Below are 27,205 nucleotides of genomic sequence, written 5' to 3'. Positions count from 1 at the left end.
TCTGATCAGAAAACAAGAACATTTAGAAGTTGATTCTGCCCCTTTTGAGCCTTTGCAGCAAAAGGTATCATTCAGGGAAGCTTGGATTGAAAGAAAACCAAATCTACGGAAGCCAGCCTACAGTCAGTTGAAAAAGCCCTGCACAGGCTTCCCTTGAACCTCCCTGGGAAGGAGTGGAAAAGTGGAGGAAGAGTGAGAAGAATCACACTGAGTGTTCCAGGACAATTTAAGCTGGTTTGAGGCCTGATTTCTATCCTGGAATACTTGTTTCATGCTGTAATTTAGCCAGATACTTTGTCAGAACAAGAAGCAGAACCTGAAATCCAAAAATTCTATATAATCTTTTGTGCTGGCAGATCCAATATTGCATTCTCCCAATAAAATATTTAGCAAAATGCAATTTTTCATTGTCAAAAAGCTTTATTTTTAGTCTTTCTGGCAGTCCTCTTAATATGGGCTTGTTTATCAGCATCATTTCTCCTGGACTGCCTCTGTAGGGATATAATGTATTCTGATTGCATAGTGCCTATTCATCTGTAATGCTGTTGAGCCAGTTGCAGACATATTTGAGCATTTGGTAGTTTAACCTTGAAATAAATGGTAGAGGCATCTCTTTTCACCACACCCAAATGTGTTCCTGACTAATCATCTTTTTTTTTTTACTTCCATTCCCTTGTCATTATTACAATTCCATTTTTACAGCAGCAAATAATCTTCTTTAAAATATCTTCCATTATCTATAAATAAATGACCCCCATCATCATGCTTAATATGCATTCATTTTGTGGGGGTGTTTGCAGGGTTTGTGGGTGTGGGTGTGAATGAATGTTCTTTCTGAAATTTCATCTCAAAGTTCAGCTGAAAATCTGTGCTTTAGTTCCAGGCAGGGATGCAGGTGCCTATTTCCTCAGGGAAACAGGGAGTCTAGCGTCTGGCCCTGCTGCAGGAAAAGTAAAACAGATATTTGGCTTCAACAGCATAAGGATATTGCCGTCCTTATTCTGGAGACTTAAAAGTTATGAAGGACTGAGCAAAGAGCATTTCACAAGGCACACTGTGCATGCTGAGTTACACAAGCCTGTGTTGCTCATCAGTAATTACCTACACCTGCCAGGAACCAGGTGCCATCTTTAGGAGCAGCACTCAGTATGAGCTACTAGGAACTGCAACTAGCACAAACACTTTTAAAAACATTCAGGAACACATAATAATCTTTAACATCCCTTCTTCTCACATGTACCTCAGGTAACATGACCCTGTACTGACAGAACTCAGGAAAGAAGGCTCTTCAAAAAGTAATTGTTAGGTGCCACCTGAGCAATGGGTAATTATTCCCTGGCACATGCCTGTGTAACCCTTGAAAGCTGAAATCTGTGGGGGTTAGAGAATGCAGCTTCATAAAGTCATTGTGGCTGGGCCATTCTGGAGCAGAAAGTGTGAACCCTTGTCAGCCATGAAGATGTTTCAAATGCCCTAAGGAGATGTGCATAAGGAAATGACTGAATATGAAATTTAAAAGGTACAGGGTCAGCAAGGAAGCACTTCTCCTTATTATAACATATTCTTATTGTTGCATATTTTTCTTGTCAATTTACATATTCCTACACAGAAATCTTTCCAGACTTAGCTTAGTAGATTATAATTTATAACTTTTTCTATCTATAATAAGCATACATTGCTGATATCTTTCTCTATCTTCCCTATTTTTTTTAATTTACTGTAAGAAAAGAGTTACAAGGAATCTGAAAGAATCTTGCATATCAGGTCAACTGGCAAACAGAAGCCTTGTTGTGATGATATACACCATGCAGACTGATTACATTTTTCTCTGGAAGATTAGGTATTTGGCAATAATTCCATGAAGTATAGTAGACCCACAAAACTGAAAAGTTAGAGGGTCTATGGTTGATAAAAATGGAAATTCTTTAAATGTACTTAATAATCGTAATAAAAGTTTTTATGTATTACAGTCTATAAAAATAAGACAGTCATAATTAACCAATAATGAAATATTCAGGAAAAAAAGAGCTAAATCAAATGATAGAAGAAATGTTAATTTCCTTTATAATTCTGTTGTTACTGAAAAAGAATCAAGCTTGTTCTGACAAGATTGGTTTAATTGACATTCCTTGTTTATCATAATATTTCTTCAAATGTGCTCCAAAATTTTTAGACTTATTAGTGTTGATCTCCAGGATCATGACTAAAATTGATTAAATTAAGTTCTTAATTCATCTAATTATAGTAAATTATATATATGGGGTTTTATTTATAAAAGATTAAATAATTAGAATAGAATAAATTATTTTATAAAGTGACATAATCATGTAAAATATTCTAATTTCTCAAACTTAGATCGTCTCTGCTCCAGTATCATCTCTTTTATTAGTGTTCCCTCCAGGTGTCACTGAATATTTCAGTACAGCTTTGTATCCTGACACTGACTTTCCCAGAGTGCTTTTCTCATTGGTCTCTGGGAAATTTAGCAGCCAGGAAGGTGATTGCCTTGTAGGTTGGATTGATTGCTTTCCTTCTAAATGATAAACTGTTTTTAGGCTTCTGATAGGTTTTGACACTTCACACTGTTCTGAAATGATTGCTTACTGAGTTCTCAAAAATTTCCAAATAAAAATTTTAGACTTAAAATTTTTTAAGTACTATCTCAGGGGAAGGAGAGTTTACTAGTGTAAGCAGGTTGGCTTTGAGGTAAAGTAATGAAATTATGCAGTACCCTAAATAATTTATAAAGAAGACAATAATATAAGACAATAAAATAACTTGTAATAGTTTGCAATAACTCTTCCTTAAAAAATCTTTAAAAAATTATGAGTCTGTAGAAAATTATTAGAAAGTCTGTAAAAAATTATGGGAAAAAAAAATTTGAGTATTTAGGAAGCCAATACAAAACAAAAATTGTCCTACCTACCTTGCAAAATAGATCAAAGGTAGTATGAGCATAAAATCTGGACAGTTGCCTGTGAGGAGTCAAATATTTTAATGATGCTTGACAAACAATACGACCTGAATATTATTGTATTTAATAAAAAAAATCCTTAAGATTGGGAAGACAAAGAGATGGTTTTTATCCTTCTGAGCATACAGAAATCCTATTTATTGCTGTAGTAAGCCATTTAAAATATCAAGGAAGATAAACAGGAGATCAGATGAGATGATGGGTAAACCATTTTTCTAACAATACCGTGTACTGCTTCTGGTTTTGTTCCCAGGTATCTGTGAAATTCTCATTAGGAGATTAATTTTTTAATTAGTTAATGAGCATTTCTTGTCAGTCATCAGTAAATATCATCATATAGGATATAGTTGTTTATTTAATCATTTAGGATCTATTTGTTTATTTGTTTGTTAACCTCAAAATTGCTCTTACAGGGCTTTCAAATTCAGTCAAAAGTTGAGACTGCAAATCCTCCTGCTTCTTGCTCCCTGTTCCAATATTTTAGCTCAGTTCCAGTGACTCTTTCACCTGCTCAGTTTTCAAAGCTCTGCCTAGGGTACAAAACCTGTTCTTCACCAGTTTCACATTTCACATCTGCCACAGAAGTCTGTTTAACTGTGCTTCCCAAAACCAGTGACCCATTCTCCCCTCTGCAACCTTCTTAATGCATTTTTATTTTCTTTATTACAAGAGCAGCAAAGATCACTGTACTTTCTCTGTAGGCTAGAGACAACTTACAAGAAAATTAATGTTTTAAAGGTGGTATCAGTGTCTGAAGACTGGCAAGAGAGCAAGGCAGTGGAATAGATATCTGGGACATGAGAGCACAAAATGTCATATGCAGAGAGGTTTTGGTATAAATAAAATATATAATAAATGGGTGCTTAACAAGAATCCTCAGAGGAATCCTCAGACAATTCAGGCAGAGATTTCAAAGGCATCCCTCAGCCTCCTCCTCAAATGCTTGAACACAAATTTCCTGTTCCTCAGCAGCTCATCTGCAGACAGGTGTCATTTGACAGAGCCTTACCAGAACTATGCAGTAAAATTGTGTTATAAGGCCACATTATTCTACCCTTCAGATAGCACACACGTGTACAGTCCGCTCATTTCTACATTTTTGAGTGACACAGCTGGCTGTGTAACATAGCTCCTTTATTCAGAGCAAGACATGAAGTAAAATTTCAGATATAGGTGTATAAAGTGCATGGCTTCAGGTTCCCAAAGCAGGAGGTAAATTCTGTCCTAGTTTTGCTTAGAGAGTTTAGTGATCATCCTGCATCCCTGTTTCACAGAGGTAAAATATAAATGGTGCTCCAATAGGAAAACAAAGCCAAATTTACTCTGCCACTAAAACAGAGCTCTCAGGCCTTAAGAGGATGAAGAGAACAAGACTTGGCATATCTTCAGCAGTTAAAAAAGGAGCAGGGGATGTGCTGCAGCTCTGTTCCAATGAGGGGCCAGGTCTGCTCATCACAGTGCACCAGCATGTGTTCTGGGCTCAAAGGCCAAAATAAGGAGTTCAACTGTTTAATTATGCCTGCCACTTACTATTTTTACATTGTATAAATGTTTATTTATATAAATGTTATACCATCCAAATTAAATTCATAATAAAAAATTACTGCAAGAGCGTCTTGTTAATGTAAATCTACACAAAAGTATAACTTTATATAAATTCAATACAGTTATATTTACATAAAGGCATTAAATACTTGTATTCTTAAAAAGTAAATATAACAATACAAATATAGGTGCTCATCTTGAAATGACTGAAATTTCAAAACTTTGTTTTCTACATAATTTTAAAATAATACTCCAGAGCACACTCACTCAATGAAAGATATTTGAGGTATTTCTCTGTATAAGAAGTAGGCATGACAGAACTATTTCATGTCAGGTTTGTTCATTGGAGGATACAGAACTAAAACTAAAATATTCCCAGTTCAGGTATGGAGTTTGATTTGCTATGTCTTTTATGCCTTTTGTGCTTACCATTGGTATTAACATTACTGGAGTAAAAAGGAATATTTCAAGAAGGTCACTTTTTCACAACAGAAAATTCAGACACTATTTCTTTACAATTTAAACATAAAATTTTATTTCAAAATTGGGAATTACTATATTTAAAAATAAATACTAAAAAATAAAAATAATAGCTCTTTGGTTTATTTATTTTTCTGAAGGACTCCACAGCCTGTTTCCTAATATTTCAAGTGGAAGGGAAATGCAGACTTCCATGAAATTTACTGTTCCACTGAAGTACAGGAAACAGCAGTCACAAAATAGTGCCTGGTGAAAAAAATTAAATTCCCTTGTGACAAATTGCACTGCTTGAGGAGAAACCCTGTATTGGTTTAAAACCTGACAGAAAAATACCACAAATTTCCTCCAAGGAGAGTGATTGTATTTAACAACTTGCCCTTCACATCTTTTGTATCTCTGATGGCATCTTCTTTCACTTACCAGAATATGCCCAATATCACAGGAGAAGTATATACAATACAGGGAGCTGCTGGCTTTATGCATAACCATCAAAACAGTTTCAAAAGGCTTTTCATGTGTTGTTTAGGGTTTTTTTAACTTCTCTTAGGATCTTTAGCATCAGTGTGTCACAGAAAAGTCACTTTCTATTTATCTGGGAGCCTGTGTGACCTTCAGTGGATTTCCTAGGGAGGGAACCACGGTGACCTGGCCACTCTGGCCAACATGGGTGACCTGTAGGTGACCACTGACCAGGTCCACATCTGCACCTGCCCTGTAACCCCCAGAACTGGTGGTGCTCAGCTACAGAAAGTTGCATTCCCTTCCCTCCTCTCCCCAGGTTATCTCAGATTTCCAGATTTCATACCTTATTTATGTATTTCCTGTAGCTAATAATCCTTTCTTCTAATTGCTTATGGAAATCATGCAAATGTAGATGTCATCTTATTATGTAGATGTTGTAATTGGGTTTCCCTGTGGATATGTAAGTCTTTCAGTTGGGAGCATCAGCTTCCATCCATCATGCTAAGGAGATAACCAATCATACCCATAATAAAGGAGAAAATTCACAAGTGCTTTGGCCCAGCCTGAGCACTAAGCCAGATGGACCATACTGTTATAGGGATAATAGAAGATATCAACTGCAAGGAGAGTTCTGTGCACACGCTCTGAGAAGGCAATAGGAAAAGAAAGAGGCTGTAATAGGTTGGCCCTGGCTGGATTTCAGTCACCCACCAAAGCCTCTCAATCAAAACTCCCTTTCACAGCTGGACAGGGGAGAGAAAATATAAAGAAGGGTTCATGGGTTGAGATAAAGACCAGGAGAAATCACTCATCAAATGCCATCACAGGTAAAACCAGGCCAGGATTAGAGATATTAACTGAATTTGTTGCTAACAGAATCAGAGCAGGATAATGAGAAGTAAAATAAGACCTTAAAAACACCTTCCTTGCACCCCTCCCTTCCTTCCAGCTCTAACTCCTCCCCCAGCAGTGCAGGGAGATGGGAATGGGGGTTATGGTCAGTTCATCACAGATTGCTCCTGCTGCTGCTCAAGGAGAGGAGTCCTTTCCCTGATCAACCTGGGGTCCCTTCCACAGGAGACAGCTCTCTGTGAACTTCTCCAACATGGGTCCATCTCACAGGAACAGTTCTCCACAGACTGCTGCAATGTGGGTCACTCTTCCACAGGGTCAGTCCTCCAAGGACAGGTTGCTCATGTGTGGGTCCCCCACAGGGCGACAAATCCTACCAGGAAACCTGCCACGAGCCTGTTCCAGCATGGCACTCCCACAAGTTCACAGCCTCCCCTCAGGCATCCACCTGCCCCAGCCTGGGTCTCCTCCGTGGTCTGTGGGTGGATCTCTGCATCCCCCTGCCCTCCATGGGCTGCAGGGGCACAGCTGCCTCACCATGGGCTGCACCTTGGCCTGCAGAGCAATCTCAGCTCTGGCACCTGGAGCACCTCCTGCCCCTCCTTCTCCCCTGACCTTGGTGTCTGCACAGTTGTTCCTCTCAGATGTTCTCACTCTTTTCTTCTCTGTCTGCAATTGTATCTGCAAAATGTTTTTTTTTTTTTTTCTTAAATATGTTATCCCAGAGATGTTCCCACCATTCCTGATGGGCTCAGCCTTGGCCAGCAGTGGGTCCATCCTGGAGCTGGCATTGGCTCCACTGGACATGGAGGAAGCTTCCAGCAGCTTCTCACAGGAGCCACCCCTGTAGCCCCCCCATTACCAAATCTGGCCATGTAAACACAACACAGGGGCACAGACTGCCTTCCCTTTCCCATGAAACAAGCACACCAAATACCAAAGGAACTTTAATTTTCTTTTTCCTTGGTATAGCCTCAAAATCAGAGCCGAGAGAGGGAAATAGTCTCTGTGGTCAATGAGCATGTGACATGTTGGCTTTTCCAAAACAGATTTAGTAAAGCATTAATCTAACCAACTAACAGCAGGTTTGGTTCTGTTTGGTTTTCCCCACCAGTGTCAGGAGAGATTCCAGGCTCCAGAGCTAGTTCATGCCCAGTCACATGGAGGGCATGTCCACAAGGAGCTGAGCTCACCCCCCCAGCTCGGTTCCATCTGAAGGGAATCCACTCCTGCTCTTCAAGATTTTTTCCATGGTCTGAGACAAGGCATGGTAAATGGGGGTGACTGGAAAATCCCCTTTCAAAGGTAAGCTCCCAATCCAAGTGATGCTGCTAAGGATGGTGACTCTTAGGCTGTGTGAAGGCACAAAACATGCAGATAAATCTCTTTTTGAAAATAGCACTGCATGTCCAGTACCATATTGAGAGAAATAAGAGATTTTCAGATGCAAAGCAAAATTACTTGTTTCTTGAAATATCACTTTAAAAACTGCAGATATTTTACACTAGTCTGAGGATGGATTGGGGGTGGACTTTGTGTGGGTAGGGTATATATATATATATATATATATATATATATATATATATATATATAGAATTCCACATATCTAATTTAATTCACCTTCAGGCCTAAAAAATACAGGAGCTCTGACTGAAATAATTATGTCTATGTGTTCCCTAATTCAAGTCAATTCTGTTGGTTCCAATTTTCCCATTACCACACATTTTTAAAAAATAATATTCAGAACAAAACCCGCATTTTTTTCCATTTTTGATTTTTAAATTAAAAAACTGGGAAGAAAAGAAAACAATATACCTACATAATGACAAAAGTTACAACACTGTAGTCATTATCTTCTTGTATTTAATTTTGAAGGAAATGAATTTTACACAAGTTACGATGCTGAAGGGAAAAGAATATGAGCTTGTAAGAACTTTTATTTTTGTTGTGAATTAATATACCTTAAACATCAGTAAACATTCACATGAAATAGGAGCTGAAGCAGTAGTGCATAAAGTTAATATGCATCAAATGACAAACAGGAGATGATCTGTTGATAGGCTGATCCATAAAGTTTGTATGCATAATTCAAATTATGTTTAGCAATTCGTATATCTCAGTTATAGCCCCTTTTTATTGCCAAGTCACAGACTGTATTTGTTCAAGTATTAATATCCCTTCTTTTCATGGAAAAGTTTAAACAATTCAGATGTCAAGTATTTGATCTGTCCATGAGTCTTTTAGAAATGGAGGACAGGGCTAGGAGTAAATAAATGTAGCAAAGGTTTTACTGAATACAAAGACAACAGAGCAACTTGTCACCGTTAGGTTTTTTTCTTTTTTGGCAATATAACATCAGCATCACTTCAGCTCCTGGAGAGAGGCTTGTACTAAAACTGAGAAGTATTTCAGTTTTCAAGTTGATTACTTGAACATTACTGAGACATAAATGCCTGCAATTTAAGCTGTGAATAATGAGACTACTGCCTATAGAAAGGACTTGAAAAGGCCTGAGATATAGAACATTTGTATGTGGCATAGAAAGAATTTATATTTAGTAATTGAGAAGGAGTCTGACATATTCTGCTGACATATTTGCATTTGATATCCAGATAGGGACAAATTGTTTTTCTTAATGCAAAAAATCTTGAGCTTTAGTCCTTTCAGCCCAAGATTTATAACGTGGGCACAAAGTGACTCCGGTATTTGAGTCTTCAAGAACAGTCAGCAGCAAAAAAGGCACAACAGTGTAACAGTGACAGATATCACAGAATGATATGTTCCCATTATATATCTGAGAACATGGATGGATTCATGGACAAGGGGGGTGAAGGTAGAAAAGGAAGAGGCATACATCAGATTATTACACAATCATGCAGTTCTCTGCTAGCTGGTATAAGAAGTGCACTGAAGTTAGAATTCTACAGAATTTAGATTTCACTAACTTTTTTTTTGTTTTGTTTTTAGAAATCAGCTGGGTAGTTAAATAGGAAAGAGTACAGTCAGATGGACTTTGAAGAGTTAGTATAAAGTTGGTTATTATTGTTTAAGTGTTTAACCCCTCTTATGACCACAGATTTTAAACTAAACAATTTCTATTACTCTGTGACTTTGAGGAGTCTCTTCCAAGTTGAGAATTCCTGGGAGAGGCAAAATTAAGGTAATGTATTGGTTTACTGGAAAGTTATTAATCAGAAGAGAATATCCAATGGAAAATACTTTGCAACTGTGTCCAAGTATTTCACCTGCCATTAGTGAAAGAAAAGTCCAATGGCAAAGAGGTACAAAATATGGAAATTCTGTTCCACAGAGAATTTCAAATTTTTCTTTGTTTTGATTGTAAATCAAACACAATTTTTTACACAATCTGCAGAGGAGCTCAGTTAGGGGAGGAGAGGAAGAATGCTGTCTGTCAACCAAACCTACATCTTGCTACTTTATACTGATGCTCATCAAAGCCAAATGTAAAACTAAAAACAAAGCGAGACAAGCAATTTTTTAAAGAAATGCATCTCATTTCAATGCCTTTAAGAAGGATATTTGACTATAAAAAAAGGAATCAATTTCCTTTCAAGTAAAATTGCTATCAAATGCACACAATTCCTGAAGCTTTAATATTGATAGAATCACACATTCTCAGAGGGTTTAGCTCTTCTGACTGAGAAGCTGCATCTAAAGAAAGGTAACCACTAGGGCCCACATATTAGGAAAAAAACCAAAAGCCTCAATTGAGCCACATGCCTGTGCTGCCTGTAGAAATAGAAGATTCATGCAGCTGCATTGCTGAATGGGCCCCGTGGAGACATTGGACTGTGTAGCCCTGAAAAATACAGTTGATATACATCATATTTTTGAATATATTCTCCCTCTCTAGAGGCACTGTATGATTTACATAGTGCTCCCAATTAGTAATTTAAAAAAAATAAAAATGTATTAAGCTTATTTGGAGTTCTTTTTGGACACTTTTAGTCACTTGGAATGAAATCCTAGTTATGCTGATTTTGCAGGGAGACTCGATGATGATTTTTAAGTACTCATGATTTCTTTCACCCCTTAGTGTCTATTTCAGCATTGCAAACTTGCATTTAGCCTTCTTAGTCATTTAGATTCTCCCCTACTGACAGGAAGAGAATGATTTAATATTGTGAGGATAAGAGTAGAGATCCCAGAGCATTACATATTTTTTTCCTTTGATTACGTGCTCTCATTTTCTTGTGATTTTATTCCTTTGTCCTCTTCTATTTGATTTTCTTGCTGAGCATCCATTGTAATAAAGTGCCATGTTCAATGAAGTTGCAGTGAGCAATTTAAATAATAGCAGGTGTAGATGTGTAGGAATTTTGATTGTAATGCACTGCTGTGAAGAGCTCATGCATTTATAGCGCAGTATATTTCTGAAACCATTATGGCAATAAGCCAATCAACTCAAATGTGCCAGGGGCAGTGCTGCAAATGTATAGAGCTGATGGAATTCATTTCAGTCACTTATTCTTGAGGTAGGATTAGAGGAAATTTTGATCAGTTCATGCATCTCCAATTTGGCCTGCAGCTTTGAGCTCTGGCTGCAGCAGAGCTCTCAAGCTGAGCACAGATGGGGCTGGATAGTATCTGGGTGAGAAGCTTTCAAAAAAATCAAAATGCTGCAGCGTGTAGGTGTTGGTAACTCACTAGGCAGCACGCTTCCCTCGGGTCTGCTCCTTAAATTCCTGCCTTTCGCCATGTTGGAAAATGCCAGCTTGTTAGAGGTATTTCCTTTGAAGATAAGAGTTAAGATCAAGTTCCTTATCAGTTGAAAATCCTGTTGTATATTCTCCACTACTAGCCTTGATATTATGTCTAGCTTCCAGCTCTAGCAATTCCATTACATTCTGTCTGCTTTTTCCCATTTCATTTTCAAAAGGAGCAAGGTTAGGACTGCTGTCAATATAAAACAGCTATGACTACATTTTGCAGAGAATTAGTTGAGGCTGTTTGTGTTAGGAGAAAAGGGTTTTTTTTTCTGGGTACTAGTCAAAATCTACTGAAAAGCTGCCTTTCATACATACCTGTTGAGAAAATTTAGGGCAGTTACTTTGATAGTATAATCTCTTCAAGTTATCCTTTATCTTGCAGCTCAAGTCAAGCCTTAGTTTTCACACTACACCTTCAGTTGTGCTAGAGGAATTTGGTTAAAAGTTCAAGCACTGCAGCTGGGAACACTTTCAGCATGTTATGCAGGTAAGCATAACATGTCTTACAACTTCTGTACTCCACGAAGCGCTTGCTCACCAGCTGGACACAATGTTAAACAAGAATTTATATGGAATGGTCTGGTGCAAAGTAGAAAAGACCATTTTTTCAGGTGCTTAACAGCATTTCTTATCTGTTGGTTTTAACACTACTTCGCAGTCTGGGGTAGGTGTCTCTCAGATCCACTTCTAACACATTTGCCACTTAGGAAACTCTGTTAAGCTCTTCAAACATGAAGGAGGTTTTTACTGAGCTCTCTCACACCACAACTGTGTGAGGAAGCTGGGGAGTGAGTTTGGTGCTCAGAAGCTCAGCTGAAATACGGCTGGGGACAGGGGTGGGCGAAGTGGCACCACGGCTGTGTGAAATGTCACTCATGCCATGGGCCAAGTTCTGCTCAAGTTGCTTCTCCAGCCTGTAGAAAAGTCAGTGAAGTTGCATGAATGTATGTATAGCAACGGAGAGCCTCATCCTAGCCTGAATTTTCTAAGCTGATGACCTTGCTTTGTAATTACCCAATGGATCTTTGACTTTTTTCTGCTTCACATTGTTTGCAGGTTAGATGTGTTGATCAAGGTATAGTGGAGGAAGTATAGGTGGCACTGTGAAGTTGCATGCAGGAACATTACTTTTATAAAGTATTTAGGAATCAAAATGCACCCATTGACACGCCATCATCACATCTTAGTAACCCGCCCCCAAAACTAACAAATGTAGACAAGATGATAACTGATGTAATTTTGGTGAAAATATCTGTGATCTACCAAAATTTAATCAAGAGATGTTATCATCCTGAACTTCTTCAAAGAAATACAGAAAAAAATTATTTTCTGTAGTGGTGGAAGTGCATTTTGAAAGATGGGAGATAAAGCAGCCTAACATGCAAATAATATCTGTAGTAGAATGGCCCTAGGTATCGTATATTACTAAAAAAATAGCACATGGGGTATCTCAGAAGGCGGAAGCCTAAGATCTCTTTTATACTCTTAAAGTTGGAGATTTTCTCAGCCTTACTGAATTTTTGTCCCTGTAGCTGCAAGACAAAATGAATGTGTTAGGTTATCTGAGAAAAGCTCATCTGCACACCCACGAAAGGCCCCAGAGAGACGATGGAGCAGAGACACCCCAAATAACACCCTGTCCAGCCAGTTCCCAGCACACCCCTGCAGCCATAAACCCAGAGGAGCACAGAGGGAAAACATCAGGCAGGGGGGAAATCCCAATTCAAGACTCAGAGGGAAGGGAATCCTGTCTGGGCCCTGTCCAGGGCTGCCTCAGCAGAGCCTCAGTCCCTGTGTCCAGGTGTGAAAATTGTCACCATGAGTCACTGGGGGCAACTGCTTGAGCCATCTTTTGGACAATGGATGGCTCCTGCCCAAGGGTGGGACACATCACGGGATGCAGGGGACGAATGTTTTAGAATTGCACAGGATTTGTATGGGATTCTTAAGGGAGGACTAAAAGATCAGAAAAAGGAAAGTATTTGGAGAGTTTGAGGGGGAAGAAGGGAGCAAAAAGGTGCATTAACACATAAGCAAGGTCTGGTCAGTGCAGTCGTCTGTCCCTGTGCTGATCATCACAGTCTGCCTCTCTACTTGTTAAAGTCCACCTCCAAGTGCTTTCCAGCATGGGACTTCTCATGCTCTGTGCATGTCCCTGCCTGCCTGCCTGCCTGTGAATCTGCCAGCAGCTGGAGCGGTGCTGCATCCCCGGGAGCCCCACGTGCAGGTGCCCTCAGTAAGACTCAGAGAATGTCCCAGCTGTAAGAGCAGCCCTGCTGTTGGCTGGATCCAACTTGTGCATGGATCCCTCATGCTCCTGGACTCCCACGTTTGGTCTGCAGTCCTGCCCAGCCAGACAGGGAGCAGGACAGGGCTGGGGGTGCTGCCTGTGCTTTGGGAATAGCCTGGGTGTCTGTCACCGACCTGCGCTGCCACACATCTCTACACGTGCCCTGTGCCTGCTGGCAATAATTTTTCAGCTTGTTATCCGTTGGATTTGGGGACACAGAGTGGCAGCAGCCCTGTCTTCCTCAAGCTGTCAGGTCCAGCATGATACACTTTATCTTGATATATCTGGAATTTCCAATTCCAAATACCTCCAAGAGAATGACCAGCAGTTTTAACAAGTCTGAGCAGGTCTGCTTCTTAGCTTCCTGAAGGCAGTCCTTTCCTTTGATGGGACAGATTTATTTCACTTGTCAGAACAAATGTCTGCCCTGAGAGCCCACTGGGCACCATGATTGCCGTGAGTTTCTCACTTGGTGCTGGCAGCCACAGTGTGCAGATTTAAAAATCCCTATTAAACTATTCAAATACATGAATACATCTCAATGTACCCTGCCACTTAAGTGTGTTAGATCATGAAATGTCAGACAGCTGAGTTACAAATGGAAGAAGGTTCTTCAAGTTACAAAGTATCATTTTCAAAGCTCCGTGTCTAGAAGTGGTTTTTCTTCAAAGTTAATAACTAGGCACATTAATGAGGACTTGCTTAGGTACACAAAATTTATGTGAAGGCATGTGCCTGTGATAGTATTGGAAAGTGTTCAGCAGGAATCATACTAATATTCTTATGCAAAATATTTTTAGGGAGAAAACTATTAAAACTAAGAAAAAAATAATCAGTAGAGATTTTTAAAAAATCAGATTTTAAGGAAAACCACAGGATGTCACAGAATAAAATAGATTAAAATACTGACTTTCATGAAGCAGCACTGTAAGTTGCAGATGATTTATATTCATTGTGCAGATTACTGAAAAAAAAAAAACCATAGATGTTTAAAAACCTTAATTGGCTATTCCAGTCTCGAGAGAGAGAGAAAATAAGTCTGTTATTGAAAATTACATGAGCAAGAAAGAAAGCTTTTGATAATGTCAGCATGGATCCCAATCATTCTTCTACAGGCTTAAGGTGAATATTGATTAGTGTAATTTCCTTGCCTTTTGGACTGTGCTTTTTCTCACATTTCTCTAAGGAAGTTTCAAAACAGTCTTCAGTTGAGGTTTTTTTCTTCTCATTTCTTAGTATGCATATGAACAGCATCTGCTTTCTTCCCCAGCCATAGCAATGATACGTTTCTGCTGCCTCAGTTCTAACCAGTTTAATGTGCTGGAAGCACAGTGTTGCACGATAACAGCAATTCTGCAGAGCAAAATGTTGATGGAAATGGCAGGCTGCTGTTAGAGGCAATGATGGGGTTATGGGAAGCCCAGATTTCCTGTGAAAGGAGTCGGTGAGGGTCTCTGGGAAAATATGGAGCAGCAACATCTGTGTTTCACTAAGCTTTCATGAGGGAAAATGTTCTGGATGTATTTTATTACAGGTTTTTGATGAAACTGAGATGGCACCGTTGAATACATCCAAGATTAGAAATGTTAACATTTCCTTCACCACACTTGGGAGCTGCTTTTGACAGAGTATGGCACAGCAGACACAGGGAGACCTGCTGTGTAGCAGATTTTGCCAGGCTCCATAGCAGCCATCATATGCCCCTTTAATCTTTCTGCCTTCTTTTTATTTTATTTCATTTTTCCTCTTCTCCAGCAAAATTCCTGATATAGAAAAGCCTGTGTTGTTTGTGAAGTAAAAGGTCTGCAGAAATGATAGTGTTTCACTTTTGATGTAAAGCATTCTTCTTGTTGCAAACAAAATTAGCTGTTTTTCTTTCATATTCTCTGCATACTAATTCCAGAGGAACTGCTATTTTACACATGCACTTGGTTCATTTTCCTTTCTTTAAGACAATTTAAATAAGTAAATTAAAACCCACCAGAAAGTGCAACCTATTTGTCTCAAGAAAACAAAATAATGGTCATTGAGACAATGGCATATGCTGATGGTGCAATGAACTGCATTTCACAGATTCAGGGCAATTAGGCACTGATAACTATCTATCCACCAAGCTCATCCACCCACACTGACAGTTTAAGAACAGTCCCACTAGGGAATTTCTAAGTGTTTTGAACAGTCTTATTTTTAAATTTCACAAGTGTCAAGACCACCTTGAATAAAGAAAGTCCAAGAGATATTTCAAATATAACTGCGTATAACACCAAATACCACAGCCATGAGGTTAGAAAAGTATAAATGCAATCTGTGCAGAATGTTTAGAACTGAAGCTGGGAAATACGTCTTAACTGTGATTATTGACTATCAGAAAGTGCTAGAGTGACATAAAAGAAGTATTTATAAAAATGTTTAGGAAGAGTTCATTGTGATGTTTAAAAATTGATGACAAGATAGTGTAAATAGATCGTACAAGACTATAATTCTTAATTTGTAATTTTTTTCTATTCCAGTAGAAAATCTGTGAGTTGCAGTTCAGGAAAGATGCTGACCAAATGGGTGTGTAGGAGGTTCTAGGGTACATGAGTGATTGAAAGAATCCTGGTAAGAAGCTTTCCACAAAATGTAAGTTTAACAGCCTTCAAATAGGCAAGGGTCTTCTGCCACAAAGTTTGTCCACATGGCTGGTGAATAAGTTAAGAAAAAGGGAGATTATGCTACAATATAGAAGGGCCAGCTCAGATTATGCTACAATATAGAAGGGCCAGCTCAGATGTCTGGAAAACTTTAGAATTTTAAGGGTAGTGACACAAAAATAAACTGAATGGAGGTGCCATAGAGTCTCCATCACTAAAATGCTTAAAGACAGATTAGACAAGCTCTTGCCATGTATGACATGGTGTACAATTCACCCTGTCAGGACAGGAGGATGGATTAGTTGACACCATGAAATCCCTTCCAGCCATATGGCTATGTAGAAGAATAGAATATACACCCTGTATATTCTGTAATTTATAGCCTGTTTCAGCTTTACTGCTTCTCTTCATATTTTTTTTCTTGTCACCTTTACTGTTCTGTGATAAAATAACTGATGGAAAAAGAGGTTATTTGCTGAATTACTTCTATGGGTTGCATTAAGGAAAAATTGAGACCATAGCAACTCCTAGAATACTGCACTCTTCTGGAGCCAGGCAAAACTAAATAAGCTCTGCCTCCTTCATGATATCAGTAATTGCTTTACACTTACAAGGGCTCTATGTATGTCACACACACAAGGTAGAAAATACTTTCAAATATTTGTCCCAGCATGCAAGACAGTGACAAGGAGGGATAACAGAAAAATGAATTGCTCAATACTGAGAAAATGAGTGGTCTACAACTCCCCCAATGCATCTGGAGAAAGCAGAAGTGTGGGGTTGTCCAGAGCAACAATCTAACTGGAAGGAGCCACAGCTTCCTTTCAGCCCATTATATCTGATGTACTTCCCATAAAAACCAAAGCACTGCGAGGGAGGGAGGGAAGAAGAGAACTGAGAGAGGAGACTGCAGACATCACACTGTGGTTTCACCCCAGAGCAGGGCTGGGCTGTAGCTTGGGTGTGCCTCTGGTTACAGGAGGGCACACTTCTAATTGAGCTGGAATCTTTCTGAGCAGGATTTCTAGACACAATATCTAGTTCCAGCTGATGGCCATTGTCTTAGAGTTCAGCTGTATGATGCACCTACCTTGATTCAAATGTTAACTAGGCTGTGATAATTTGACCACAGCAAATGCTAGTGGAAGTTTTCTGTTCACAACTCACAATCTCAGAAATTATAGAAAGGACCTGTTAAAAATCAGTTTAAAGGTGGTAACTTCTTGAGTTTTGGGACTTCTTTACCAGAACACGTTCAAGCATCATTCTTACCTCCCTCAATTTCTCCACAGATTAGTGTGTCTGGAAATCAGCTAGAAATAACTTATAAATTACAGATTATAAATGCTATCTCAGCCATTTGATCTTGTTTGGGAACAGCTGAAGTTCCCAGTTCAGATGACCTCAGATCCTACCTGCAATAGGGTTTTGTTCTCTTTACCTTGTTTGAGAGTCAGTTGATGGAAAAGCAGGACTTCCACCTAATTATTCCAGAGTTAGAAATGCAGCACTGCTCCTCAGCTTTGTGGAAAATCTTCTTAAAGATCTCCTCCAGCTCTGGTTCTTCAGGACACCAAAGTGTACTCAACAAGAAGCAGTATATTGAATGGCTGCTGCTGGCTAAGTTGCAACATTTTGAAGACAGAGTCACATCTATTTCTATATCTCCCTGATCTGATAAAGATAGCATGGGAAAGGAAAAAAATAAAAAAATTAAAGCCCCTATAATAATAACGATAAAACCACTTAGTCCCGGTACTGATTTTTTTTGATCATTTGATCAGTCAACCCTATCTACTGATTCCAGTTTCAAAAAGACAAAATAAACTGGATTGTCTCTTTCTTTGAAAAACAGATTAATTTTCTTCAGCTAGCTCTTACTTAGAGATGGCAGATATTAGTTGTGTACTTAAAACTTGGAACTGCAGGCCTGCTCCTGGTAATGTAGGAGTGATGTAGTGTAAATGTAGTTACATGTACAAAAGTGTTTTTTCTAAACACTTTTTCTTTATGTTTGGAGGCTTTACTTACTTTTTTGTTATTTTTATTAACTCAGCCCCACCAGAAGAGCAGAATATGAATTGTCCTGCTACATTTTGTGTGTGTGTGTATGGGCATGTGCATATGTGAGAAGCTTCGTTATGGTCTCAGCTGGGAGAAGATGGCTGATGATTTCCCAGAAGTTTCACTTTACCTAAATGTAACGACTCTAAAATTTCACTTTAGCAAACTGTAGTGATTGACAGTTCAGTGTATAACTTGAATCAAGCCTTATTCTGCAAAGTACAAATCCATGATGCCAGTCTACAGTTGGGATGATGGGATCAAAAGGAACCTGGAGATCTTCGTGTCTCTCCATCCTCTCCAAGCACAGCCCAGATGCCCCAACAAGACTGGATGTTAAATTTTCAGACAGCTCAGTTTCAGCGAGGTGAAACTCATCCCATGTGACTAAACAGTGAGTGCTTCTGTACAATTAAAGAACAGGTTCTTTTTTTCTGAACCTGAAATGAGTATAATTTCTCTTACACAAAAAAAGTAAATAACATAACTACACACAGAAGAAAAAGGGTCTGTGTATCACATATGTTTGCATAACGCTTGTGTGGTTATTTACTGCATCTAGGCATGTTGGGAATATGTGAATGAAGCTGGACCAATTTCATACTGACACAAGCAATGAAATGACTATCCATTCTTATCAACAATGTGATTTATACCAACAATGTGAATGATTTGTGGATTTGAATAGAGCTAATAAGTTATAGCCCTGTGACCTCACAGAGCTTGTAGATTTAGGAATATTTTTGTCAAAGTTCCTCTGACAATCTCTGTTTGTCTCAGCTATTGAATTTTACTCTTGTACGTTCAGATTTAAAATACTACACTTCCATAATCTAAAATACATATTAGGAGTCCTAATGCAATATATGTGTTCAAATCTCAAGCTGCATCTCAAAATTTCAAATTTTTTTTATATAATATTTTCTTGCACTGTTCAGGACTTTTTTTTCAGTGAATTAAAAACTGATAAATTGCAATGCCCAGAAGGTCCCCTAGAGGAATAAGTTCTGTCTGAAAGGAGATGAAAGAGACTACCATCATTTCAAGCCAGTATATGAAGCCAACTCAAACCAGGAAAATTTAAGATGAAGAATCCCACCTTTGGCAGGAAAGTTACTACTCATTAGGCATTAACAGTGTTCACAGTCTACCCACAACAGCAAAATGCTGCAAAGTTTAAAGCAAACTATTAGAAAGGTTACCAAAACAAAGATTACATATTAAACTTGGAAAAGTAAGATAATAAATAAATGCTATGCTTTTCCTTATCTAAAAGAGGCACTCATACAACTGAAAATGCAACTTGGTTTTTAAATTATCCCCTTTCAGGTCTCTTCAGAGAGAAGGACACGGCAAGGCTGCTCTGGCACATGGTGCTTTGTGATTAGAAGTCAGTCTGGACTGCTGGGGTGGCAGGCCTGGCCAGGAGCAATGGGAATCTCTCTGTACAATGGCTCTTTGCACAGCACTGCCTCTGCCTGAGACACACTGTGGGAATTGCAAAGTTAAATTGCTTGGGACATTGCTCTTAATTAAAATGTCTCTAACACCCTGGAGGGTTGAAGAAAAAATGGTGCTTGAAATGACAGGGATAGAGAGCAAACAGAGAAAATGCTAAAATATCCTCAGAAGCCATGTCAATATCTGATCTGAAAAGCTGTTGGGATCTCTTGCTGGTCAGAGTGACCCCGAGAAAATGTAGAAAGTCTCTTTTCCCAGCCCAGTGCTTGAAGAAGGAGTCAGAGCTCTTCATTTCTCAGTCTCAAGGTTGTTTATTGTATCTTATCTATAAAAAATTTTCTCCTGCCCTGCTGAGGTCCCTGCAGCAGGACAGTTCCAGGCACACGGCCTGCCCCCAGGGTGGCGTTATGTCTTTATACTAAAAACTACGTGTACAATGTTTACAATTACTTTCCAATACCTATCACCTGTGTTAGGCAGTGAGCTTCTACTCTAAACCAATCTAAAAGTGCCAACATCACAGCAGAAGATGGAGGCCAAGAAGGAAAAAGGCAGGACATACCCAGATACCTCCATCTTGCCCCCTGAATCCCCATTCTAAAAACCCCAAAATCTACTTTTTCTCTATCATTCTACTTAATTGTCGTGGCTTGCAGATCTTCATCTAAGGCTGGTAATTTGCTCCACGGTAATAATCACAACCACAGGCATTTTGGGCTTCGTGCCAGGGCTTCTGAGCCCCCTGGCAGGGGTCTTGGCCATCCTGGACAGCCAGAGGGATGTCCTGGGTTCCCACAAAAAGCCATCTTTACTGGTACATTTAGGAACATGACAAGAAATTCTGCGCTGCATGTGACAGTGCAGAGATCCCAGCACATTTCAGAGCCCTCAGCACATTTCAGAGCCCTCAGCACATTTCAGAGCTCTCAGCACAGTTCAGAGCTCCCAGCACAGTTCAGAGCTGCCAGCACAGGGCAGAGCTCTCAGCACATTTCAGAGCTCCCAGCACAGTTCAGAGCTCCCAGCACAGTTCAGAGCTCCCAGCACAGCACTGCTCAGCAGCAGGCAGGGCTGGAGGCTTTTATCTCCACAGGAGTCCCAGGCAGCTGACAAACAGAGCTCTCACACACTACCTGAGGCTGTGGGAGGGTCTTGACCTGCCCCCCTTCTTCTAGTAAAGGCCACATTATCAAGAAACATCCTTGAATGGCCACTTTGCTTCCCACCCTGCCTCCCTGAGGTCTCCAGGGCTTTTTCCTATTCCTGCTGCCCAGGATGTCCAGAAAGATCACCCCTTGTGCCACAGCAGTGCCCATGGCCATCTGAGACTATCTGAGCCAGAGTTCACCCACCCTGCGCAGGACAGAAAAGGATCTAGCTCAGTACTTCTCCTACCCAGCAGAAAAACCTGCTGTAGAGCACCCAGGGCCAAAGATCTGAGTAGTTTTGCTTAATTCTGTGAGCATTACACACTGCTGAAGGCTGAGAAGCTCACTCTTCACCCCTGCACAGCAGCCATCAGGGGCCCTTCTGCAGCAGCAGCAATGGAGAGGACAGGGAGAGAACAGGGAGAGGACAGGGAGAGAACAGGGAGAGAACAGGGAGAGAACAGGGAGAGAGCAGGGAGGGAACAGAGAGAGAACAGGGGGAAGAATAGGGAGAGATCAGGGAGAGAACAGGGAGAGAGCAGGGAGAGATCAGGGAGAGAACAGGGAGAGAGCAGGGAGAGAGCAGGGACAGAACAAGCCACCTGTCCCAGCGGGTCAGGGGGGATGCCTGTGTCCTCTTCAGTGTCAGCTTCTGGGGTGGGCTTTTGCCTGCTCTGCAAATCTTCTGGACTTGATGGACGAATCCTCCCACAGTGACCTTTCTGCCCAGCCTCTGGCTCGTTCTGTGAGTTACAATCTCTCTCCAGCTCCTTCTACTCAGCTCCTAGCACATTGCCCCCACACTGAAATCAGACCCTTCCCCACTGCATTCCAGAACCACACCAACTCTTCATTCTTGCCCAGTTCTCCCAAGTCTTCAGCTTGGTTCCTCCTACAAATCTCTTTTTAATGTCCTGCTTTGTCATTCCTCTTAACCTGGCCTACAAAAAGACACTTCTTTTTTTTGCCAGTTCTCCACAAAAACCTTGATAAGGTTTTTACTTATCAACCTTAAAGCTTAATAAGTTTGTTTCCCCATTCAGATTTCCTGCCTACCATTCCCAGGTGCTTCCATTAGAATAGACAACAGCTGAATGACTAACAGTATTGCTGCTCCAAGAGAAATATGATAGAGTACAGTTCAAGGTGGATTTGCACTGCACATTTTTCATTACAACTTCAGAAAATTGAATGGAATATAGAATTTGTTGAGACATCAAACCTGGGGATGTAGGCAGGTACCCCTGAGTCATGAAAACTACAGTATTTAGTGGCACAATAGACCCAAGATGTCTCAAGGTGACTGTTCAGCTGAAAATGCTGGCCTGCAACCAAGGCTCAGCTATTAAAATTAATTGCAAGGACTTGTTACTGCAAACAAGTCTCTTCTGCCACTTAGCAGAGAAGTCTGAACACTAGTGTGAGAATTAATGAATTCCATGTGGCAATGAAGTTGTTTCAGTCTGAGGCTGTTGGAGTTCTCTTTAGTCGTTACCCAAGATGCACCATCTGCCACTAACCACTATTTAAATGTTTTAGCATCAGTCTTTCTGCTTTTGTAGAAAGGGGTTTTTGTCAGACATCCTTGAAAACTGACAATTGAGAGCTCGTATACTGCCTACAAAGAGGGAAACATATATACATATTTATGTTACAGAGATACCAGATAAGTTCAAAAGTTATTGTAAACTCATAGAACATTTACACAGGTACAATAAATATTATCCATATGTAGATGCTTGTTATAGGTGTGCAGACACATATGTGTACATATAAAAGGATCAACCTAATATAAAAATTAAGCCTGCTCTATTATGGTCTGAACAGATCTGAAGTCTGGGCTGGTACTAAAGATCACTTTACTTACATATTTTTTCTTCTATTGAATTTTTGGGAAGTTCCTCATGGTACACAAGCCTACACAGAGTTATGTGAGCACTGCTTATTTATAGACCACCATTGTTTTTGGGATGGGGGTTGTGTTTCTTGCTCAGTTATTTTTCCTCAGTGACAGTGTCAAAGTCTGCGAGGAGATCCTTAGTGCCATGGCAATACAGATATCAGTGATATTTCTGAATGAACTTGTACACCTAGGAATGTTTGGCTACTTCTCAAACAATTTCTGCTTCCTGTAAGTTTTATCTGGGTAGGTACAAGACACAAATGTGCCCCTGCTCCTTACCACAGTAGGAGCTGTGATTGTCCTTTGCGCAAGGTGGCAGCAAAAGAAAGCTCTTCCAGCTCCTTCCTCTCTCCCCTGCACTCCTCCTGTTAAGGAGAGCAACTCCTTCAACTTTATTAATTGTGTTTTAAAAACAAACTGTTGCTGATGGTTAATATATGTCTGAACAATACATGGAGTTATTGATGCCTTTTACTTTGGGAAGACTGTCACACTTCACTCTCCATTTCTTTACCAATATTCCCCTGGGGAAAAGCTAGAAAATTGAATGCAAAGAAAGGAAAACTATGAGACAAATCCCCCTTAAATCACTGATTTTCCCTTTCTAATTTTATTTTTACAACAGGGTATTTTTCCAATGAAAACACAATGACTTTCGGAGAAAGGATCAAGTCCAAGAAAAATAAAATAAAATAAAATAAAATAAAATAAAATAAAATAAAATAAAATAAAATAAAATAAAATGTTAAGCTCTATGCTTAATTAAGACATTGTCACATGTCAACTTGTGACAAATTGTGATAGAAGTACCAGTGATACACCATGTTTCAGCATAATAATTTGGTTTGTCAGTAAGAATAAATAGTCTGGAGAATATGACTACTTAAGTCCCAGTTAGCAGTTATCTAGATGAAATAAAAGTGTGGAGTCCACCCTGCTAGTTCTCCTGACCCTAATTAACATTTGCTGTTTGGATATTTTTTGAGGGGATTTTTATTTGCTTGTTGTTTTGGGGAAAAGATTTATTTCATTGAATGGAATGTTTTACTGCAAATATTAGAGTTGATGAAGCTACTTTAAGGTTCATTAAGCCTCAAAATACTCCTATCACATATTCTCCATATGGAAGAAAACCTAGGGGGAATATTTAATACCCTTCACATATCTGACCCTGTTAAAGTCAAGAGAAGTAATAAGAATAGTAGTAAGACTGTGCTTATTTTGAAAAACCAGGGATTACTCACCTTGAAAATACAATATAATAAATATGTTCTTTTTTCTAGAGACATGGTAAAAGAATAGCTAGTCAGCTTTGGATATGAACATTCTCTACAACCTTAAAGCTTGTTTTGATGACCATAACCTTACTCCAAAACCACCATGTTTAATAAAAAGTACTTCCAGAACTTGAAGAATATTTTATTATGGAATACAAAAATACTATCTATGTAAAAACAATAAGTTAGTTTATTTACAATACTTTACACTATCCTGCTCTGGGGCTTCCTTTGCACTGGATTTCTTGTCATTATTTTACACACCTTCATAATTTTAATTATAATTTTGCACAAAGCATTTCCAAAAGCATGTCATCCATGTTCACTGCTCCAATGATGGGCCTGAAGAATAATTCAGCAACCACATTAGCATTAATTGATCTTAACAAGGAGAGAACAACATTCAGCTTGGCAAATCTGGCTTCATCACCTCTGTGAATGAGTCTGATGTGTTCATTTAGAGCTTGTTGTGCTTCCCTCTGCAATCCTTCAATGTACTGAGTACACTGCAGTCCAGGTAGATCTGAAAAGAAAAATAAATTATTTTGTTTATATATTTTTGTTTATAAAACAATATTATTCTTACAGAACAACTCCTAATAGCTCACAGACTGTAATTATCACTCAAGGAAAGAAGCAAATTAAATTGCTAGAGGACTTCTTGCATGCAAAGTCAACATGACAAATTTTATTGGACAGATCAAATTCTTATCATACTGGTGTTCTGGATATTTAATACCCTTCTTCACAAACCTAAAACATGATGTTTGTCAACATTCACTTAGGTGTTAAACAAATTAGTTGATAAAAACTTTGATTGAAGAATGCTCTCCAAAACACCATTAAAGCGGGGAAGACAACAAAAATAACTTTTTCAGTTTTTCACTTCCACAAAAATGCATTGTTTACATTTAAGGCTTCTTTTGCCTACTGCTTCTACTCCAGTTTATCAGTGGCAAGAAGTACAGACTCCAGCATGAGACAGGAAGTTTCCCAATGAACCACAGGAAGGATACTGAAAGATGGAAGGTGCAGAGTTAAGGCTATTTGTGGCCATAGAATCATTCTGGGTGGAAAAAACCATGATCAGTGAGTCCAACATTAACCTAACACTGCCAGGCTCACCACTAAACCATACTCCTGAGCAACATATCTACACACTTTTGAACACTTTCAGGGATGCACTTCCCAGGTCAGCCTATTCAAATGCTTGACCACTCTTTCAGAGAAGAAATTTTTCCTTCCAGAACAATTCCTTTATCTTTTTGCATTAGACCAGTTTCCAAATTTGACTTGTGTAACATAAGCTTCACCTTAACTATTGTAACTTTTCCTCTCTTATCTGTATAGAAAGCAAAGCTACAAAAGCAGGATGATAAATGCAAAGTATGCTACAGGAACCTAACCATCAATAACTCCCAGTTTGGCAGCAGGACCGCCAGCAGAGCCCTGTCCCATTTCACAGGATACTGCCGTACTTGGGAAGCGCCATATCCAGCCTGCCATATCCTGACTGCCTTTCAGGTCAGTCACCGACCCGATAATAAGTCACTTGGTAGAGATGCATCTATGAGATACTCCGCAAAGAGAGATGGCCAAAAAAAAGCCAAACAAAAAAAAACAAACAAACAAAAACAAACAAACAAACAAACAAACAAAAAAAATATCATAAGTGTTATACCCAAAGCCAAAGTAGCACTTTGCTGCTGCAAGCCCTGAGCTTTCCCTGCTCTGCGGGGAGCGCAGATCTCCGGGCACGGCACAGGCAGAGCCGCTCCCCTCGGGCCGGGCAGGAGAGATCCCGCTGAGGGAAACGAGCAAGGAGCCTCTGCTGTCTCCCAGCCTTCTCTAACCGACTGCCAGGCGCCTGGAATTCGCTTTGTTCGTGGATAGCATCTGCGGAAAGCGCCAGCCCTCCGGACCCCAGACCGGGCTGCAGCCGCACCCCCTCCCTGCCTGCGGCCGGCGTGCTGAGGAAGGAGCAGAAGGTGAAACCTTGCTCCGCATCCCTGTCCTCCAGCGCCTTTCTCACCCCGCGGAAAGCCCCGGGTCTGCCCCGCTTCCCGGGGGATGCAGGCGGGCTCTCCCCTGTGGCAGAGACCCCGCTGCCCCGCCCGGCCACTCACCCGGGTTGAAGAGCACCGTCCCCTTGAGGTAAGCGTACTCTTTGGTGCTGATGTCCAGGCTCCAGCACTTGGCCAGGAAGCCCTTGATAGCCTGGATCTCGCCGGCCGAGGGCAGGTGCGGGCCGTGGTGCGGCCGGCCCGCTGCCGGCGGCCGCTCGCCGTGCTGCCGGGCGGTGAGGATGCGCTGCAGCATGCTGGGCTCCGCGCTCTCCACCGTCTCCAGGTGCACCCGGTCCTGCGCCAGCCCCAGCAGCAGCAGGGGCGCCCAGCAGCTGCGGACCAGCAGCAGCTGCTCCTCCAGCGGCAGCTCCTGGAAGCAGGGCACGTTCTGCACGAAGCGCAGCGTCTTCACCAGCACGGCCGAGGCCGCCTTGCAAGCCACCTGCGGGCTCCGCAGAGCCACCCTCCGCCGCGACCCGCACGGGCAGCCCCGGGGCGCCGGCCCGGCCGCCGGCCCCGCCCGCTCCTCCTGGCTGCGGAGGATGCTGTAGAGGATGCTGCTGTGCCGCCGGCCCTCCGCGCAGCAGCGGCACGCCATGGCACCGCGGGTCCGGCCGGGGGCCGGGCTGAGCCGGGGAGGCTCGGCGGGGCGGTCCCGGCCTCCTGGTGCCGCCGGCAGACGCGCTCCGCTCGCCCTCTGCCCGCTCCGTAACTTATTTATAGCCGGCGGGGGTGTGTGCGTGTCTGTGCGTGTGTGTGCAGCCGCAGGCGCTGTGCCCGCCGTTCAAAGGGGCAGACACTCTTTACTGGCTGGAAAAGAGGCGGGCAGGAGGAGGGGATGAAGAAAATAACCAAACCCTCCTCCTCCTTCCCTGGGGCAGCGGTACCCGGGGGAGCCGGCGAGCCGGCCGCCTCTGCCCGCAGCCTGCGGCGCGATCCGGTGTGAAAAATGCATGTATTTTATGATTGGCTTTTCGCAAATATTAAAATGAATATTATATGTGTTGTCTTAGAAAGTAATGTTGTATTAATTATCTTAAGCAGTGTGTTAAATACAGTTTTAGGTTATAAAAACTGTTAAAATAGAAACTATGCTATGTAGGATACTTTTTTTAAAGAAAGGACTCGCAGCGACATAGCAGCCACTAGACACCTAAATCTTTCAGAGAAAAAGAATTTATTGCCCTCTTATCAGAAGAAACGAAATTCTTCCCGCCTCGGAGGCGCTGTTAGGATTCGGAGGAAGAAGGTGACGATGACCAGACAGAATCCTGTATTTGAATGGAATTTATGCATCATGTATGAAGTGTATGAATATGC

The 27,205-nt window shown here is 40.8% G+C and overlaps 1 protein-coding gene across 1 annotated transcript; it reads right to left on the bottom strand.

Moving 5' to 3' along the window:
* Positions 1-24,031: 24,031 nt before the first annotated feature.
* Positions 24,032-26,483, bottom strand: NR0B1 (nuclear receptor subfamily 0 group B member 1). Its single transcript, XM_030958966.1, has 2 exons — positions 25,946-26,483; positions 24,032-24,342 (listed from the first exon to the last, which is right to left on the bottom strand). Exons 1-2 carry the CDS (start codon positions 26,481-26,483, stop codon positions 24,098-24,100), a joined length of 783 nt encoding a protein of 260 aa, XP_030814826.1. The 3' UTR covers positions 24,032-24,097.
* Positions 26,484-27,205: the final 722 nt, after the last annotated feature.

The sequence above is a fragment of the Camarhynchus parvulus genome, chromosome 1 (genome assembly GCF_901933205.1).
Source record: "Camarhynchus parvulus chromosome 1, STF_HiC, whole genome shotgun sequence".
NCBI classification, from domain to species: domain Eukaryota; kingdom Metazoa; phylum Chordata; class Aves; order Passeriformes; family Thraupidae; genus Camarhynchus; species Camarhynchus parvulus.
This window is presented reverse-complemented; position numbering and strand designations above follow the sequence as displayed.

Bases quoted from the DNA above. Each gene is read 5' to 3' on its own strand.
- NR0B1 (XM_030958966.1), bottom strand. From the start codon at position 26,483: ATGGCGTGCCGCTGCTGCGCGGAGGGCCGGCGGCACAGCAGCATCCTC. The intron at 24,343-25,945 runs GTGAGTGGCCGG...TTTTCTTTTCAG, and splicing joins GACGGTGCTCTTCAACCCGG to ATCTACCTGGACTGCAGTGT.